This window comes from Sinohyriopsis cumingii, chromosome 5, assembly GCF_028554795.1.
Source record: "Sinohyriopsis cumingii isolate HCF-2022 chromosome 5, ASM2855479v2, whole genome shotgun sequence".
Lineage (NCBI taxonomy): Eukaryota > Metazoa > Mollusca > Bivalvia > Unionida > Unionidae > Sinohyriopsis > Sinohyriopsis cumingii.
Window position 1 is genome coordinate 138,613,521 of NC_142965.1, and position 20,597 is coordinate 138,634,117.

Genomic DNA, 20,597 nt, shown 5'->3' on the forward strand with positions numbered 1-20,597 from the left:
CAGCTATCAAAGCACATGCTGGTGAATGGGCAAGAGTTTGTCAATGTACTTGATATCAAAACTGGGCCTAGCTACTGATGTCATGATAAATCCGTTTTGCTACAACACTAGAACTAACTGGGCTAAGGCGAGGGGTCATCTCAGAATGTATGGTCAGTCAATGTAACCTCTTGAAAAATCACAGGGCAAAGTCATTTTCGCTTTTCCTAACAGATGAAGGAGAAGTTTACATTTTTCAGGCGACATAGTCACCCACTGCCTGGTAGCATGACCCCTGGCCCTTCCCCAAAACTATGAAAATTAGAAAAACTATTGGTTGCCATTGAGTTTAATTTCTATTTCTTTATAACACAAACACAGCTCTTGTTTGTCCGTCAGAGTGAGACTGAATTTTGTCAATCCATGTAAGGACTTATTCCAAACACTAAGCTAGGCATCACACATTTTCTTACACTTAGCTATTGTCCCATCTGAGCTATCAAGTCTAGCAGCTTTAGCACTGTTCTGAATCTTGTTAAAATCTTTGTAAGTTTGCTGTTTAATCCCAAAGTACTTATTCAAATTTGCAAATGGCAATTTGTCTAGGTCTCAACATGTCTTGATTCTGAGGTCATGTGCACTGCTTATTCCGCTACATTCGGAAATGAACACAATAATGAAAGCTAAAGTTTATTTTGATGTACTGTTATAAATGACCACATGTACATTTCTGGGTCTTTCTACCTCTGAATTAAATCACTGTAAATATCAGTACATTTTCCCACCCGACCGCCAGTCAGAGCCTTTGAACTTGCCTCCCAGCTATTGCATTATGTTCTTTTGATGTACTCTTATAATGGCAACATGTACATCAAGGGGTCTTTCAGTCACTGAAATCTGACATTGCAAATATCAGCACAGTTAATTGATCAACACATTTTTCCACAGCGCAGGTGGCTGAAGCAGGACTGGCATGTGTTTGAATTTTGCTGCACACCTATTACATGCATACGGAGGACTCCCGCCTCAGTGATTTTCAGCATCCTAGATAAAAAATTGGTGTCTAAATATACATGATTAAGCGTTTCCGAGACCTCTGATGCTTACTATCACATAAACTCAAGGCCAAAATCAGACAATAGACTTAAGAAGGCTTTTGACACTCTGTCATCAGGAAGCTTGGAAGCTTTATGTATTTTTTTTAAATGATCAAAATAGCAATGGATGGTAAACATGTTTTGTTTATTCACGTAGGTGTATCCTGCTGCAAACTATGTGCAACATATGTTCAGTGGTCCATATATTGAACAATTGTGAATCAGCATATCTGAACATGTGCTTTGTCAGTTATGCTCAGCAGCATATATTTAAAACATATATGTCAAGAGTATGAGTCATATGCTATATCTATACATGCATTTTTCATATAAACTTATGAAAGTGGAACATATATATATATATGGCATACATAGTATCATGTATGTTCAATGCCTAAAGTAATGCAAACCTAAGTTTGACAAGTGAAATGTACTGTGCTTCTTTCTAAATGCATGAATGTATAGATTCCCAGTTAAATAAAACATAGCCAAATAGTCAAACCTTTTAATAAAATGCTAGCGATGCCTCTTCTTTTAGTATAAAACAAAATTCAGATAAGCAGTAAATGCAGTGTCACTGTCAGACAAAAACAACAATGTTGTAAACATCCCAGTATTGTTAGATTTATAACGAGTACATAGCATTAAAAATATAATACTATTTTTCTTTCTCGTAGGATGAAGATAACAAGAAAACAGTTTCAAGTCGATGTGATACTCGGTAATTTAAGATAAGCTGCATCTGATATTCTCAATTTTATTTGAGTGTCGTTAGTGTATTTGAAAACTTCCATTTGATCTCTATGAACATTTGTATTTTTCTTAGCTCCATCCCAAATCCATCATCAAGACATGGTTGATCAGCAAATTATCGGAAAAGATAAATTGCTATTTGCCCAATGTGCCATTCATTTGTAAAAGCAAAATTAAGAAAATGTATAAAAAAGAAAACAAATATTATTCCATCATATATTTAGATAATGTAACTCGTCAATAGCAATCTGTGAATAAATACAAAATATGTGTCATGCCAAAGTTTTGGCACACACTCCTAGCCATTAAATTTCATGTGCATAAAACAATTTGTGCACATATTTAATATTTGTTTAATTTGTAAGAAAAGAGTAAATTTTAATAATATTCTGGACCAGTTTAACCCTTTATTTCATAGAGTGTATGGCTTTTTAGCCCTCCGATACACATGTAGCTAAGTTGCCCTGTGCAGTGCGCTATAAATAGAACACCTGTTACCTATTCAACTCCATACACATAGGCCTGCCTGTTAACTATTAAGCAGTGTAGTGTATGTTACGTTTAACAGCAATTTTAACCATTTTACATTTTTGGTACACATCTATTATGCATCGAAAAATGTAAGAGTAAAGTCTGATCATTATAGCTGTGTAATTATTTTTCACGTAAGAATTTTTTATGTGCTTTAAAATCTTGAGAGAACATGTTCACCATCAAGTCAGTGAAGCCACGTGACCAACCGTAGCTGCCATTTCTCATACTCGAAATTTACAAGTTCTTTGTTTGAGTCTACATCACTAAGTCATCTGAATTTGATAGTTTATAAAAACTATTTGCTACCTACATCAATATCAGAGCCTTTACCTAAGTTGTTGAACCCTTCATAGTTGTGATTCTAATCGTGAAAAGTACTGAACAAAATCCGTGACCTCCATGTTGGAGAGTGGAGAATACGACCCAGTTACTTTAAATAGCAGATTTTGACCAGAGCATAAATAGCGACCACGTGATCTGACGTAATGGTCATGTACAGCAATGAATGAGGTATCCAGTAGGGGTTTTTTCCCGGAAGGTGGCACTATGAAAACCCGCTAAAAATGGCCATTGTTTACAGCAGGCGCAGGCGTCAAAAGGCGCTTCCATGTGAATGGACTAAAGGCGTCCAAAGGCGTTAAGCAGGTAAAGGGTTAATCAGTATCAGACTTCTCAACCAGAACATTTTTGAACTATTTTGTTACTTTATACACTATTATGTGTGACAAAGTCAGTGCGCTTGAGTATTAGTAATTTAATAAATCAATGGCAGCTATAATAAATGATTAGTACATTTCCCAAAATAGTGGCTGAAGAGGTAAGCAGAATATCTTTTAATTTTAATATATATTGCATCCTTATACAGAATGTGACTTTGCAGATGTGCTTATAATATACTATATATATATATAGATATATATATATATATATATATATATATATATATATATATATATTTGATCACATTTATTGTTCCTACCTCATAGAATTCATGAGTAGCTAGTCTTCAGAGAATTAATGCATTTTTTGGGGGGAGACAGTAATGAAGATTGCAAAGTCCAGGATAGACCACTGAGATCATCGACAATTCTGATATTCTGTGACTATAAATGATGCCATATATATTAATGCTATCATTATCATTTGATAATCATATCAAGTCAAATGTTTGGAAGAAGTGCAGTTGTATGGACTGAGAAAGATCCAGAAGAGAATGATTGAGAGACATTAATGTACTGCAGTTAACAGGACTTAAACAACATGGCACTAGGCAAGCACAAGACAGTAGAGACTGTGTATATGGTATAGTTGAACAATTTTCCCTTTTTCTAATCTCTGCTAGGAATATGAATGGAGCATGCGGCCTTATTATTTGCTAACCAATCTTCATGTTCATCACACATTGTTTAAGTTATGTGTTTACCTTAGTTTCTCATGGACACCTGGATGTTGGGTCATACAGAGGTTCCTGTTAGTGCTTCCAGGTTAATACAGCATTATTGTACAATAGTAGGGACGTATATTTCATGCTTCATTTCTATGTTTTATGCTTAAATCAGTTTGTGCTGGCATTTCTGAGCCACTGAAAGAACATTAAAAAAAAAAAACTAGCAAAATGCTTACATTGAATCATATTTGCATGCTTGAAAAAGCTCTGGTCCCTACACAAATGTGTTCTTGCTATTAAAATTTTGTGAATCTGAATATACATTTTTCTTTCTTGAAAGCACTATTTTCGAATTCAGAAACGAAATCATAGCAGCTTTTTTACTCTATTGTTACCATGAACATGGAACCTCTTCTGTATTTCTGTGAAATGCTTGTTATGACTGTTGTACAAAGCACATAGAGCCTTGCATTCTATCAGAGAATTTGTAAAATGACAAAGCCACATTGTCATAATTTCATACCATAATGGCCCACAAGTAGATTCTTTCTTGACAGTGAGGCTATAAACTTCAAACCTTTTGGCAGTGTGGATGAGGCAAAGAAATTGTCCTGTTGTGAGATTCTTAAAATAATCCAAAGTTCTGGACAACACAGGTGGATCAAGTGTGAGCAAACTTTCCAAAGACTGAAATGGCCAGGTTGGAATCGGATGACTCAAGTCTTCAAACCAAATACCACCTTCTAGAAACACTAGTTGTACATACACATTTGAAAGCCAATTTAACTCAAAAATTAATTCAGCTGTATGGAATTCATAAACATAAAGTTTTATCAAACATGTTTAAAGTATCCTTTAAGTTTTGTCGATAAACGAATGTATGACTGTATGAAATTTGTGTCCTTATTCATATGTTTCTTTAACATTATTTTAGCCATTTAAGGAAAAATTAGGGACTGGCTTTGGAGAAATGCCAAGTCCTTATAATTATTATAATTGTAAATGCTCTAAATACAAGGACATTTTCAATTTCTTTATATCATACTAACTGAAAATTCATTGATAAACCAGTAATGCTTACTAACACATACTGTCGCCATGAATTTAGGTAAAAGCAGAGTTGTTGGGGTTAGTCCTACATGTAAGACATAGCACATGTTGGCTTTGTTTTAGTGCTATGTCTTACAATCCAAATAAAGGCCTTGTATAGCATGTTCTGATGTCATTGACATCAGAACAAGTAGTCAAAGTTTCAGGAATATCTCACATTTGGCAGCATATATTGACACTCTTCCACTAATTTGTGTAATTAATATACTTACTGTGCTGTCTTTATTCTGGCAGAACGAAAATATGACACTAGCAAATGGACACATTTTCATGTTCCATTGACATACATTTGAATTTGTTGCAATGTGACAGTAGTCAAGGTATGCCAAAGTAGGTTTAAGTAGGTTCATGTAGTAGATATGTTTCTTGAATGAAACGAAACGTTGCTTTACAGTTCCATTAGGCATAATATAGTTTCATTCGTTTCGTTCAAGAATAATATTTCAACTTAACCTGATATTGGCATTTCCAGCTTTCATCACTTTCCAGTCAAATAAAACATAGGCCAACGTAACTTGAAAACAGGTCCATTTCTTTTGTGAGAATTTGAATTTATTAGAGAAAAGACATCAGAGTAAGTAAAGTCTGACTAAAATATTATGACTTTACTTTGTGGAAAAGCACCATTATTTTATTATTTTATTTGCCAGTTGTAACAAGATAACTGGGTGGAATTTTGGATTCACAACAGAACACTTTTGATGATGATATAAATGCAATGTTTAATAATGGATGGCTTGAATGAGCAATAATTATGAATATGTGCATGTATATATAGTCAAAATTTTGGATTTAATTAACATAAGAACGCACAAACTTAATGATGAAAAATACAAATAATTTAGCAAATACAAAAACAAGGGGTGAATGGTTCACAACGATTTGACAATGAAACGATAGATATAGTTTACTCAGGTAGTAAACAATATAGAATTTTACTCATGTAGTAAAATGAATTCACTCAGGTAGTGAAATTATGGTAAAAAGAAAGGGACAGATATACAACTTACCTTTACAGTCCCAAAAGATACAGTAGGTTTTACGAACCCCAGAATTAGGCCATGGCTAAAGAATTATATGTAAGGAGATACACTCCGTCATCAGTACACTTTATTTCAGCTCCATAGGTGCTACACTTCAGCTTCACAGCTGCTACGGTTAATTCCTATGGTTAGCTTTACTTTGAATGTTCTGGTCACTCTAGACACCCTAGATACTCTGGACACTCCAGACAGTTCTACACAGCTCAGCATACTCCGGACATTAGACACACTGGACACTCCAGACATTAGACCGTTCGGACATTAGACACCCTGGACATTAGACACTCCAGACATTAGATACTCCAGACACCCCGGACATTAGACACTTGAAAATATATACAATACCATGTACTATACATAACACTGGAAGGGCCCCGAGTGGCCGAGTGGTCTAGAGCGCTCACCGTTCCGGATCACTGCCATCTCACCTCTGTCTGCGTGGGTTCGAGTCCAAGGCTCGGCTAGCGTGGGTACGTGGGAAAGCCTGCCAGTAGCTTCTCGTGGGTCGGTGGTTCTTCCCTGGGTTTTCCAGGGTTTTTCCTCCACCAGTTATACTGGCCGCCATGTATAGCCTATCTTGTGCTGAAAAATGGCGTTAAACCCTAGATCAACAACAACAACAATACATAACACGGGCATATAAGGTAAACTGTAATGACATTATACACGGTAAGTTATATAGATTCCATTATCAGCACAATAATTACAAAATGACAGGTTCAAAAATAAACCTAATCCTGCTCGATAAGAATCCTACTACATGTATATTAAACAGTTCTTAGAAATGTAACTTTATATTACTAATATAAATCCCTTGCTAAGTTGCAAACAAGAATAGAAATATGTGCATTATACTACATAAACGAAAGCTACATAGCAAACATACAAAAATAAACGTGGTAATATGGTTGTTATAACTTATAGACTAAAAATTAATAAACGTACATACCTCAACAGCTGAAGATGTGCAGGTCCTTGAAGCAGACTGCTGGCTGACAAGACCATCCGTATTGTAAAGAAATGTACATACGCCGAGGTATTTATGCAGAAATAGTCTGTGCATTTTAGGCATTCGGTTCATCCCATCGAGAGCACTTTGCACGTGCAGCATGGGATGAACCGAACTCACTATTTCGAAATACGTCACAATATACATAAATCACCCTCGGGTATCATTGTACACAAATATGAAACCCGAGTACATGTATGCAATAAATAAAAGAATTTAATTCTGTGACACCAGTTGTGTGAGATATTCCTGAAAATTTGACTTTCGTTACGATGTTAGTAGACATTAAAACACACTATACAGCGCCGTTAGTTATGCAGTAAGACCCTGACGCCCAAAACATAAATATCAGCATCAAGGTCTTACATGTAGTACTAGGGTTGGGGTCTGCAAAACTCCATCAAATCTTCAAATACTAAAATTGGTATATATACTGGATTTTAAAATTATAAAATAATGAATAACTGATTTTATTAATTAAATTGACAGTACATATCATATTATAAGAATACAAAAGAGAAAAGCCTTAATTCAGATTGATTATTTATAGTTATTTCAGTTTATTGTGCAATGTGTATTGCATTTTCCTGGTAAAGTCACATCCCCAATTAAAGTTCAGAAACAACAACATTATTATTAACATACTTTTTTGCGAATTGTTTCCATTGAATGCATGCTGAATTACATACTCTGTGAAAATGTGTAACGTAACAACCTATTATCACTGACATACCATAAACATGTGATGAACTTGACGTTAAACCCAGTGTCATTATTTAAAAATAACACACCTCCACGCACACAGCAAATCAAATTCTCCATTTTTTAAGAAATGCGAAGCATCAATACCATTCATTAGTGGGTCACAGACCCAGACGCAGTGGATAGTCGCAGTGACTGAAAACAAAACAGCTGAGTACCTATTTGAAACTCATCCTAATTTCTATATTTTTTAACTGAAAGTGATACAATTTACAAGAGATAAAGAATGGAAAGAAAGCAAGATGTTGGTGTAGTATTTATTATTCTGGTTCATGGGAAATCCATCAAAATTAAAGGTTAATTATATATAAATGCAGATTCAAAGAAAGAAAGGAAGAGAAAAAAATGCAGATGCACAGGGAAGAGAGGAAATGCAAAAATACAGACAAACATACACACAGACAGATATATAACATACAACAATTGTAAAGAAAAGCCACCAAATAATACAAATTCATAATAATAATATATATATATATATATATATATATATATATATATATATATATATATGTATATATATATATATATATATATATATATATATATATATATATATATATATATATATATATATATATATATATATATATATATATATATACATGTATATATATATATATAGTTATAGTTATAGTTATGAATTTGTATTATGCGGTGGCTTTTCTTTATACTTGCAGTGAAAAGTGTTACATAGCAAATGTTATAACACCAATTAAGATTACGGTGCCCCGCATTAGCCTGAGGTTGTTATTTTGTCTCTTGTAAAAAATTATATATTAATATATGCAAGTGTTTGGCATTCTGTACCTCCAGCTGAAAATAATTATATAGAATACTTTTTTGCCTATAGATGCACATTAATTTGATTGGCATATTCAACAACATGAAATGATTTGAAAAAATAGTCAAAACTTTTAACATAACCCTTATATAATTAAGGCCAGGATGCCACGGCCTTAACACACTCAATTTGCACAACTGCAGCCATGTTTTTTATACCCGGCTGCGACTGGTGTTGACAGGATTGAACACCTTTCCTTGAGATAACCGACAGTTAGATTAACAAGTTGCAAGTAACTGATATGGAAATGGAAAACTTCCAATCAGATACCGCTCATATGATATCCCAATGGACTGCTGCCAATTAGATTGTCTACAAATTTACAGTTGTTACACAATTACCTCACTATGGCTGGATTTTCCAAGTGATCCTTGACAGAGCTTTGCTACCTGGATATTACTGCTTATATAATAATGTACAAATTCATCTTCATATAATTTTGCTTCTGTTTCTTCTGTTTTTTGCAGACTTTATATCACATTCTCACATCAGTATCATTAATTTGAGAAATGTTAATGATGTGACAGATTATAAAATAGTGTAATGGACAGTTGCTTTTAATTACACTCTGGTTCAAGCATATGCAAGTACAAACATGTCATACATTTAAGGTCAGTGATTTCATCCATATTCTCCACTTTCCTTGAACCTCACACCACTCCGCTCAGTCATCAATGCAAAATAGTGTAAACTATAAATGATATACTACATATATATGATACTTACTTTATTAAATCTAATCGTGTGATATTTCATCAGTAATGTTGTTTTCAGAACATCTCAACTTAGAATCGAACAGATAGGCGATGAAGAAGATAGCAAACGCATTGTAGGAGCAGAAACCCTCAAGAATGGACACGTAAGCAAAAAACAGCAGCAACAACAAAAAATAAAACAACTGAAAGAGCATATAAAAGAATTGACCGAGGGAAATGAGCAGTTACAAAACAGGTAATAATAAGATCATTTCTTCAGGAAACACAACCTTAAAGAGTGATGCTGATTTTTAAAAAGATATATTCTTTCTTATTTTCTTCTTTTGACCTGAAGATATTATGCTCAATGCCAAATACTCTTATTTTATTTTTATTAGTCATTGTACCAAAACATTTTGCCATTGCTTTCCATCTTTAATCGTTGTTTCTTTACTTTCGTCAAGAGGCAACATTTTATCCTGTCACTTTCTTAATATTCCCTTAGTACATTGTGATAACTTCTGCTAATCTGTTAACTGTGCTCAGTTCAGGTGCAGGAACCAATAGCTTCAGGCATTTTTCTACAATAAATTCTCACAATGATATTTTACAGAAGAGCCTTCACATCTCTGAAAAAGAATAAACCCTTTGTTGCATTGCTTTAAACCTGAGTTCTCAACTGTTCTAAAATTTGCAGCATAATCATGTAAAACAAAATAAACATGCATCATAAACATCATGTAAATTATGAGTAAACATATCATTTTAGATCTGACAATACTCCTGATCATATAGTGTGAAGCAAAACTTGTTTTTCAAAATAATGTGCATTTCATTAAATATATTCCAGAATCTAAATTCTGTTATGGCATCAAAGAAGGGTCTTCAATTGTCTTGCTAAGTTTTGTTTTGCTTTTGGTCTAAGTATGTTGAGTTTTTTAAAATGAAAGTAACAAGCTGTATATGAATCAGTAGCACAAATAAACCTTTGGTAGGCTAGAAGTAACTTAAAGGCTGTTTCTTGTGTCCCCTAACCCATCCCCACCCAAATCAGTGGAATAAATGTGTGAGAGAGAGCAAGCAAGTCTACCTATCTTTACCCCTTTCTTTCATACAAAAGAATGTCAAATGCAAATGCATTTCTGGAGACTTAGTTTAAGTAAATTTAAAGTTTTCTCATCTGGTTAATGTTGATCAGAACTATCAAGCAGGGCATTTCTTTTTCCAATCAGCCCATCCTTATTTACCTCTGGTTTCAAAACTAATAGCACCAGCCATGATTAAAATGTTTTATGTGGTTGAAATTAACTAATTTTACAGATATTTATTGTCATTTCAAAATGTAAAGATTCTTTTTGCATGAAAGGCTTTCATTTAACCTTTTAAAGAAAATAGTAGTAAATACTAAAAGTGTCTGTTAATGTTCATTTGTCCTTAAAAAATCAATAACAAAGGACCTATCTTAGGAATTTTCCTGTCATCGTCCCATTTTCCAGGATTGTGAAATTTTGACATACCACTATAATATCTTGGAAGTCAATACAAATTCGTTTCAGAAGTAAACAATGATAGTACTGATTTATTAGCAGGCTAAATGTGTGATATTGTTATGAATTTTGAACGCTGTAGCTGTTTAATCCATTTATTGCCAAATATGGCGATAATACATACTTTTGCTGTGCATAAGGTGTTTGCTGGAGAACAAGCAGAAAGCTAGTTTGAGTAGAATGACTTGAATATGTTTCCAGAAAATTTACACCTAGTGAGAAAGACAGTAAATACGTCACCAGTGATAGTTAATGCAGTAGTGAGCAAATCAATTAAAAGGATACCTTGAGTTTTACTATACATCTACACTAAACAATATGAGAAATTTTGTGAACCCCTTTCCAAGTCAAGTGAAGCAAAACAACAACGCTGAGATATACAACAAAATCCAAGATGTTTAGAAGTCTTGAATTTGAGGCTGTGAACAGAAGCAGGAGTGTTGGTGGAGCATACTATGACGAGTTTGATGATTTAAATGTCACTGATTATTTTTATTGGGTGTCTGATTTTTACAAGACCATTGTATGGTTGTTTAGATTACCATAAATGAAGAGCTTACTCTACATGGTACTGTATTCTTACCCAATTAGAGAGAGGATTGATTTAGTATTACAAAGCGCTCGCCTTACTGATCACTGCAATCTCACCTCATTCAATGTGGTTTCAATTCTCGTATTCAGTCCATGTGGAAAGCTTGCCAATAGCACCCATAGCTTTTACGTGCACTGAAAAATGGTGTTAAACTCACAACAACCCATTTAGATAAACATGTATTATATATTTCAATGGCATTAAATTAAGACACAAAGGTGTATGCCTGTGTATATACGAACTCTAACAAGCTCTGTAGCAGAGCATGTAATTAGGAATATTGTAAATCACATGTACTAGCATTACGTGTTGGCTTACTAATGACGTAACACAAACGATTTTGATGGCCAATCGCTGGATCTGCAACAGTCCCTTTGATACTGATTCCATAGTTTGCAATAACTGTCACATTACTGGCATGTATAGATTAACCTCACACAGCTCATGAAATCTACAGTTGCCAATTTCGGTTGATAACCAGGGCTTGTCTTTTGAGTAGTGTGATTGCTCTTTCACCTGTCACACTCCTAATATAGCTTCCAGCAGAGTAATCCTCCAATCTTATTATTCAAAACAAATATTTCCAGATGTTTTCTGAGCGAATGTCTCAATTTTGTCCCAGATTTATACTGTTATATTTACAGGTTTTGCCATTTTGATATTATGGTATCATATAATGTCGTAAATATTTGAGGAGATTGAATAACTCCTCTCACACCACCAGGAGAGCTGTTTGCTACTGTTGTGCCCTTTACAAAACACAAGCTGTGCATAACCTGTGTGGGTATGATCTTTACCTGATTATACAAGGAGTCTAGGGATCATCAGTGGCGCCAATAATCATAATCCTGAACAATATGAACAAAATATGAGGTTTAAGCTGTGTCAGCATCATTTCTTTGACACACTGCAGTTTCTGAATTTCAGCCTGTACAGGTTAGTCAGTAACCTTACAATGGGATCCAGTGATCGATTTAAAATCACCAGTCTATATGGTGTCACAAACCTGACAAATTGAAGTTGATAAATTAGAAGTTGAGTATATGAGCGGATGGGACCAACTGAAACACCATTACCACAGATCAAGGCAGTTCATTCATTATTGCCTAGTGATGGTATTTCTGCCGATGACTATGAATACGCAAAAAAACATCTCGTCAGCATTCAAATACAAAGCATGAGTGATTATCATGGTCAGTATATCTATGTTATTGTGTGCTTCTGCTTGAATACATATTTGAGATCTTTTATATACAAAACTTCATGTGTACAAGTGTAATCCCATGCACTATTTTTAATCACTGGAACTGGAGCTTTTCACATAAATTGAGTGTGGAATCCGTTTCAGTATCTCCGTGTCGAGTTGCAGCTAAGCTCACTAACAGTCCAGGTGTGGATGGATAGATCCTGCATTCCCAAAAGTTACACCATGTGTTCTTATACATGAACCTTTATGAATGTGCAAAGATGCAGCCTATACCTGTTGGTGGTTTTCAGTGGAACGAGTGTAAAAATAACGATTATATAAGCATCAGTTATATCATGTTCTTTTATGAATTTGACCTGAAGAATCCACATGAGTGTCACAGCAGCCATAATGATATCTGATGGCTCGAGAAGCACTGTTGTTGCCACATGACTTTTGTTCCTGAATCAGTGCTAAATTATCAAATATATCCCCTCCCCCCCCCATATATATTTCCGGTTGACTGGCAGTCCTGTTTTTTGTGTCTGATCCCAGCACACTTTTCCCCCAGGGTTTAAAAAAATCCAGATTTTGATGTGCGTCTAACTGAGCTGGTTTTGCCCAGTACTTTAAGCACTTAGCACAATATATATATATATATATATATATATATATATATATATATATATATATATATATATATATATAAAGTTTAAAAAAATAATTAAAAAAAAGAATCAAATGCTGAGCACAGGTAAACAGAATGTACAAGGATATTACCAAACAGGAGAACTAAAAACATCTTTGTATTTCAAATGCAGATCCTAAAACTGTGGCTTGTGATACACAGAAGCAAAGTCCACCAAGGTTTTGTTACAGTTTCGCAAGAGCACTTGGGTGGTCAATACATTGAAATGAATAAAACCTGCATGAAGCAGTAACAATCTAGTTTCAGAAAGCCTTTTTCAGACTTAAAAAGGCTGTACCAGGCAAGATATAGGAGAATCGTTGGAAACATATTTGTGTGATAGTGAAGAGGACAAGGTTCAAAGGCTTATTGCTGACTTGGCATTCTAATCACAGAAGATCTTTGATAGTGGATTCATTTCTTTACATAGTAAGAAATTATCAAAACTGAAGCAAGCGAATCCTATCTACGCTGGCATATAAATGATAAGCACATTTCATGGTTGACCTAACAGTAATAATGAAATTTCATGGAATGAACAAATCTTAAGTACAGGACCCAGAGGGTCTGTATGCTATATCTCACTGGACATCGTTAGGTTTACCTCATCGATCCGGGCACATATGACCCATGACATTATCATTGTTAGTTACAAAAGCAGTGCTTCGGCAAGAATAGCCACCCAAGGCTTCATATTGTTTGGGGTCTTCCTTGAGGTTTCCATGAATAATTTGCTCTCAATCATACCAATGCCAGCTCTGGATAGTAAAATCATCAGTGAAGCCGCTTGTCAAAATCTAATTTATTGATTGTAAATAAAGCAATGCGAAGTGGATAATAGTTGTCTTGAGAAATGTATTAGATAAAACAAATAATGTATAAACGATGGCAAAATTCAAAGCTTCATGCTTGAGTGCTTAGATCCAGTATTGCCTTCACTAACTGTCTATGTTCAGTGGGCAATTCATTCCTTGTTGCTGGGCCCTGGTATGCAAAAGAACGCTGTCCATATGACTTTGTTTTCATAGTGGGAATAATGAGTAAACGATTGTCAGAAGAGCAGCGTAAGTATCTTGCTGGTGTGTACACACAGGTGAGGTCGGATAGGTATGTTGGACTAGAGTTCGACAGTGAAACATAGCACAGAGAACAAATTTTGTGTTTGATTTTGGATCGAATGGATAGCCGGTGTAGGGTACAGAGCAGCGGGGAGGTGTGCTCTGATCGTGGTACTCTAAGTATGATCCAAGCAGCTGTGTTTTGAACTTTGTGAAGTTTCTGGAGCAGATATTGAGATAAACCAGACATAATTGAGTTACAATAGTCCAGTCTTGAAAGTACTAATGAACACACAAGTGTTTTAGTAGCATTAACTGAAAGATATTTGCGAATTGAGCTGATGCGTCTCAGCTCAAGATATGCAGGCTTGCACATGTTCATGACATGTTGGTGCATTGTGAGAGTACTGTCCAGAGTAACATCTAGGTTTCGTACTGATTGTGTGAATTTAATGTTGGTGTTGCTGATATTTATTGTTTGAGGTAAAGGATATGAATGAGAAAGTATTTGTATTGTTATCAGAATGGCCTCAGTTTTATCATCATTCATCTGCAGCTTGTTACAAGTCATCCATGATTTCACATCAGAAATGCACATCTCTACACCTTGGATGGTAGCATCAACTTCAGTTGGGTGGCTAGATTTGTATATTTGGGTGTCATCATAGTACAATTGGTGAGACACTGGATGATGATTGATGACACTTGAGAGCGACTGAGTGTACAGAATGAAGAGAACAGGTCCAAGAACAGACCCCTGTGGAACACCAAAACATAGATCAACTGGGCTGGAGTGTATTCGATTTGCAGATACAATTTGTGTCCTGTTGACCAAGTAGGACTTTAACTACAGTAAGGCTGTATACATGCTGGAGACGGTGAAGTAATATATCATGGTCTATAATGTCAAATGCTGCAGACAAATCAAGGAGGATGAGGAATGTAATTTTTCCGCTATCCAACGCAGAGAGAATGTCGTTAGGGCTGTTCCAGTAAAACATATATCTTCCCTGGGGACAGCACTTCAAAATAACTTCTGTAGGAGGTTGTGTTTCGAACTAGTTTGATTCTGACAGTGGAAGGTTGGTTAGGAAAATCACTTCTGTTGTGGGTTGTGTTAACAAAATGAGAAATCGCTGGTGGGGTTGTCAGAAAGAAAGAAAAAAACAACGAATATATATTTAAAATCGCATCTAACACCCCTCATAGCGGTCTAACGTGAATAAAACATTGGGTCAGAAAATGATGCCAGTACACGTAATTTGTACGAATTCGTGTACTTTTAAAGCAGTGATACGCGTTCAGCAAATTACATCAACATTGCGGAAATAAAAAATGTGCTTTGCACAGGATGCAATTTTTATTAAACTTTTAACTTAAAAGTGCATTTCATGATGTAATTCACGCTGCCGCAGCTGTCTCAAATCACTTGATGTGACATCCAGATATCTGGATACTTCAGTTCGACAAGAATGGCTGTCAAACTAAATTTGATTGGCTCAATGGCCCTGGAACAAGCATTTTATGGAGTTTTAGCCTTAATTTCATCGTGGAAGTTTTACATATGCGTGTTTCCAATAAAGGCCACACAGGAAACCAAAATGGTTGAATCACAACACGGTTTGTCATCAGACGACGTTTTCAGTCGGCAAATACTGGCTGGTGATAGCTATGATGACAATGAATTTCATGTATATCGGTGTGTTGGACATTGGGAAAATGTCACTGGAAATGCCAGTGTGTGATTTTGAGCCCAAAATTGACGTTGAGTGCGAGTCCGATGTACGTGTTGGATGGACAATATGCCGGTTATATTTATTTAAGGTACCCATGTCTAAACAAGCAGACTATGGGAATGTTGGACTTAAAACCCTAATACAGCATTATGGAAGAGAATAATCTAGCATAAGAGGCAGCAAAACACTGATTCAAGGAAGTGAATCTTTGGCAGAGTTCATGTTATTGAAAACTGACAGAAGTCTCGGAAGCGCTTATAATCACGCATATTTGGACGCCATTTTTTTTTTATTTAGGTGGGCGGTAAAATTCAGAGACTTGCCAGTCCTGCTTCAGTCACCTGCATAGTAGGAAAATGTGTTGATCAGTTAGCTGTGCTGATATTTACAATGACAGAATTTAGTGGTTGAAAGCCCCCCCCTCAGTCGTCACTATTATAAGAGTACATCAAAAGAACATGCTGCAATAGCTAAGCGGCAAGATCAAAGGCTTTGACTGGCAACTGAGTGGGAAAATATACTGATATTTACAGTGCTTGAATTCAGAGAAGAAATACCCAGAGATGTACATGTGGTTATTTGTAACAGTACATCAAATAAACAACTTTAGCTTTCATTATTGTGTTCATTTCCGAGTGTAACGGAATAAGCAGTGCACATGACCTCGGAATCATGATATGAGACTTAGACTTGAATGAGAATTTTGGGGTTCAACGGCAAACTGACGAAGATTGTAATGAGATTCAGGAGAGTGCTAAAGTTGCTAGAACTGATAGTTTGGAAGGGACAATAGCCAAGTGTGTGATGCCTAGCTTAGTGCTTTGAATAAAACCGTCTTTGGATCGAAAAAAATTCAGACTCGCTCTGATGGATAAGCAAGAGCTATGCCAGTGTTATAAAGAATGTAGAAATTAAACTCTATGGCAACCAATAGTTATTATAATTCGCATAGTTTTCTGAGAGGGGTCTGCAACTTTTAATGGTGGGATATTTTTACCAAAATGGGAGCCATGGACTCTTAGTCTTAAAATCCTAACGAGACCTCTGGTTCAGAACTTTTCTTTGTGGAACAGAGATATCCAAAAGAGAATACCCGTGGGGCCATACATGTGAGATGTTGAAAATTGCACAACCATAAAGAACAGTAACGTGTTCAAGCTACTTATGCATATGTGTTTCAGACAGCAGGTAATGAAAGGAGTTCACAGCACAGAATAATATTCATACACAGAGGAGGAGGATCATATTAAATTCAGAAACAATTAACAGATTAATGCTCATAGGGAACATCAGAGAATCCCCATACAACATAATTAAGTGTGTGTAGATCTCTAGTTGGCAAAACCACTTTGGCAACAAAAGAATAAAAAGACAAACTTTTATATCATGCAGATGTATGACCAACTGATGTACATGCTCTCTATGTGCAAAAATTAAATGACATTAAACATAAGAGACTGACTGATCTGTGTAAACTCAAAGCAAGATGGATAAAATTTGCCCTGTTTGTGTTCGGTTCTTCCTATGTATCTTTGGATCATGGTGGTATTTTCTGCAGACCTTTTGGCACTTAGTTCCAAGCCATCATTTGGTATTTTTATTGCAAAATGGATAACTAAAAAAGTCTATTATCTAGTACAATACATTTTTAAGCGGTATCATTAACTGATGATGAAAAAATACTTGATGTCATTCTGATATATGGATTCTTTACTACACTACTAATCTGTTCATCCTGATTCTTTTTTTTTTACCATCTCCTTTAGTCTTACTGGTATCAGTGCTTTTAATAAAATTGTAACTTCTATTTTCTTGCAATCTAAATATTTGTAATGATGTGTTATTGTCAAAAGGTAAAATGAGCTTAGTGTTGTAAAATCTAAAACTATTAATTAGCAAGGGACTAAAGTAAAAAGTGGACAGAAATTATTGCCATATTACAGTGTTGTTGGAAACAACAGAATAGTTGTACAAGATGTATTTTGCACAAAGTTGTAGAACTAGCGCTCGTATTGTCACCACATATTCTACTTAAATAATTATATCATTATTTCTGTATATTCCTATTAGTATTTTCCCAGTGGTAGTAATTTTATGATCTGACATTCATTTTTTGTGCAATTTTTACACATTAAGAATTCTCACTGTATCATTAAAAAAACAATGTAATTTGCACCAAATTGAGTTTGAGAAAAAAATAATTTTTTTAACCCAAAAATCACTGAAGCTACGAATTCTTGCATTAAAGTCTCATATTAAATAATATTTGAAGTAGCTTCGGTAGTAGTGTCGGATGCAACTGTACCAATTTCACCTTTGGCATATCCAAATCTTGAATGTGATGGAGGAACATAGCTCCAAAATAAACATCAATTTTAGAACCTGTTCATTGACTATGAATCAAGTATCCGAGTCCAACTGAATTGTTAGAAATTTTTTAATTCTTTTGATAACATCATAATTAGCTGTCAAATATGGAGTAAGCCTATGGTCTTTATGCCCTCCCAACCAAGACCCCACCACAACCACGTGATCATGCCCAATGACATCACAGTAATAATCACTATACAACTAGAGATGATATCTCTTAGAGAATTTTGATTTCAGTAGAGCCTTAACAGAGTGGAACAGTAAGAAAGATATTTAAGTGTTAGGGAGATATTTAACAATGGCTATTCATCCTGCCACCACTTCCTCATTGGAGATCACTCACACACAAAACTTGGAGTAAATCCTGAAATCCTGGCAGCATCCCTGCAGGGGAGATAACTTGACTATTCAATTTTATTGTTCCCTGGTTATCCCATGGTATTTCTGTTACTTGAACATTATCTTACAGTGTGTTCAGTCAGCATGGTCGAAAAAGGCTTACAACTATTGAGAGTTGTTAAAGGACTCACATTACTACAGATGTGAAAGAACGATAACCATACTATAAATCAGTGAAGATAAAATAGAGTATATATGGGTTTGACTGTCCCTGATTGGTTGATAATGAAAGTAAGATTATAGTTAAAACAATCTTTTGAGAGCTTGTCCTACTTGTAACTGAAAAGGTGAGGGACATTACTGAAATCAGCAGCTGACTATTTGGTACAGTATTGAAAGCACACATTTCAAATTTGTATAGATCCAGAAAATAGTGCAGCTGTTATGGTTTTCTTTTCACAAAAGCTGTAATCATAGATGTGTCTATGCTGATATAAATTTGATCATGAGCACTCAAAATTTTTAGTTACTGAATTTTAATATCATGGTGTTTGCACAAATTTACAGTGGGAACTGAATTAGTACAGAGAGTCCTGAGTTTTGTGCAGAAATATGGAATCCAAGCAGAATGCATCCAGAAATGTAGAGGTTTTCAATCTTGGATTTAGTCTCCCCATTTGTGTTTCACACCGATATGCATATTCACAGAACATTTGTATAGTAGTAGGAAAAGTAAGTGAGAAATTTACATACACATCATAAACAAGACAAACAGTATGTGGGGGACAAGATCATAAGAACAGGCTGGAATGGAGAAGTATAATAAAAACATTAATGAGTAGAAGTGTGCCTCTTTTTTTGTGTGCAACATTATTTTCTTAACTTCAGTAAGAAATTTCATCAAAAGGAAGACAATAAAGAGGGTGTACAGTTAACTAAAACAATATGAATTTAGCTACTTAAAAGCTGTATCAAATCGATTTTAACCTTCTGGTCTGTTTCTGCCCATTCTGGTGATATGTCCACTGAATCAGTATGGTTGGAAAAAATATTTGGCAAATTTAAAAGTCTTTTGGCAGATTATGATTATACCCTACTTCTGCCTGAGAGATGTGAATAATTTTATTTCTTGGTTTGTTGATTGTGGTTGTTGCTCAATTCAAATGCATCATTGAAAAACACTGATGCATTCTCATACTTTGTTACAAATATTTATTATAGATGCATATCTCCAGATATTGGTGAATATAGCTTGAATAAGTTATAACAGTTCTAGTTGGAACAATGAACATTGTTAAGAGAAAATTTAAATGAGCTAAAATGTAAACTTGTCAGCAGTGTGTGATGCAGAATTGCTCAAGGCTTTTCCATCTCGTATGCTTACCATGAAAAATCCATTTGCACCAACTGATGATGACTTTTAGGTAACTGTCAGAAAGGCATAATTGATGATATTCTAACGTCTACAAAAATTACTTGAGTCAAATTTTTAAACTCGTACAGCTGTGGCAAAAATGATTGACTAGTACCTTTGCTGCTGTTGCCACATTTGATTAGTTGGTTGATTTAGTGTAGTTTGATTTGGTTTTTTTTTTGTGATTTCTTAACAATATATTAGGTGGAGGAAGAACCCCGAAAAACCACCAACCTAAATTGGTTGATCTGTGACACAAACTCACTCTGTGAGATGTGCAAGTGATGTAAAAGCAAGCACCTTAGTACACTTGGGGACATGGAGCCTCTGTTGATTTGACGTTTATCCCCAACAGCTAAAGTCATTTAGCCGTGAGATCTCAGGGTTTCAGTAGATCATTATGGCCTGTACACCATTTTCAGATGAAGAAAATCTATATATGGCAGCCAGTTTT

At 35.1% G+C, this 20,597-nt stretch overlaps 1 protein-coding gene across 2 annotated transcripts in view; it reads left to right on the forward strand.

Moving 5' to 3' along the window:
- The window catches only part of LOC149800352 (uncharacterized), a 42,560-nt gene that overhangs the window by 11,982 nt on the left and 9,981 nt on the right, over positions 1–20,597 (forward strand). For both annotated transcript variants that reach the window (XM_089959972.1, XM_089959973.1), the window contains exons 3-4: positions 1,754–1,797; positions 9,293–9,469. In XM_089959972.1, the coding sequence (XP_089816098.1) occupies positions 1,754–1,797; positions 9,293–9,469 (221 nt within the window). The remainder of the gene's footprint in view (positions 1–1,753; positions 1,798–9,292; positions 9,470–20,597) is intronic.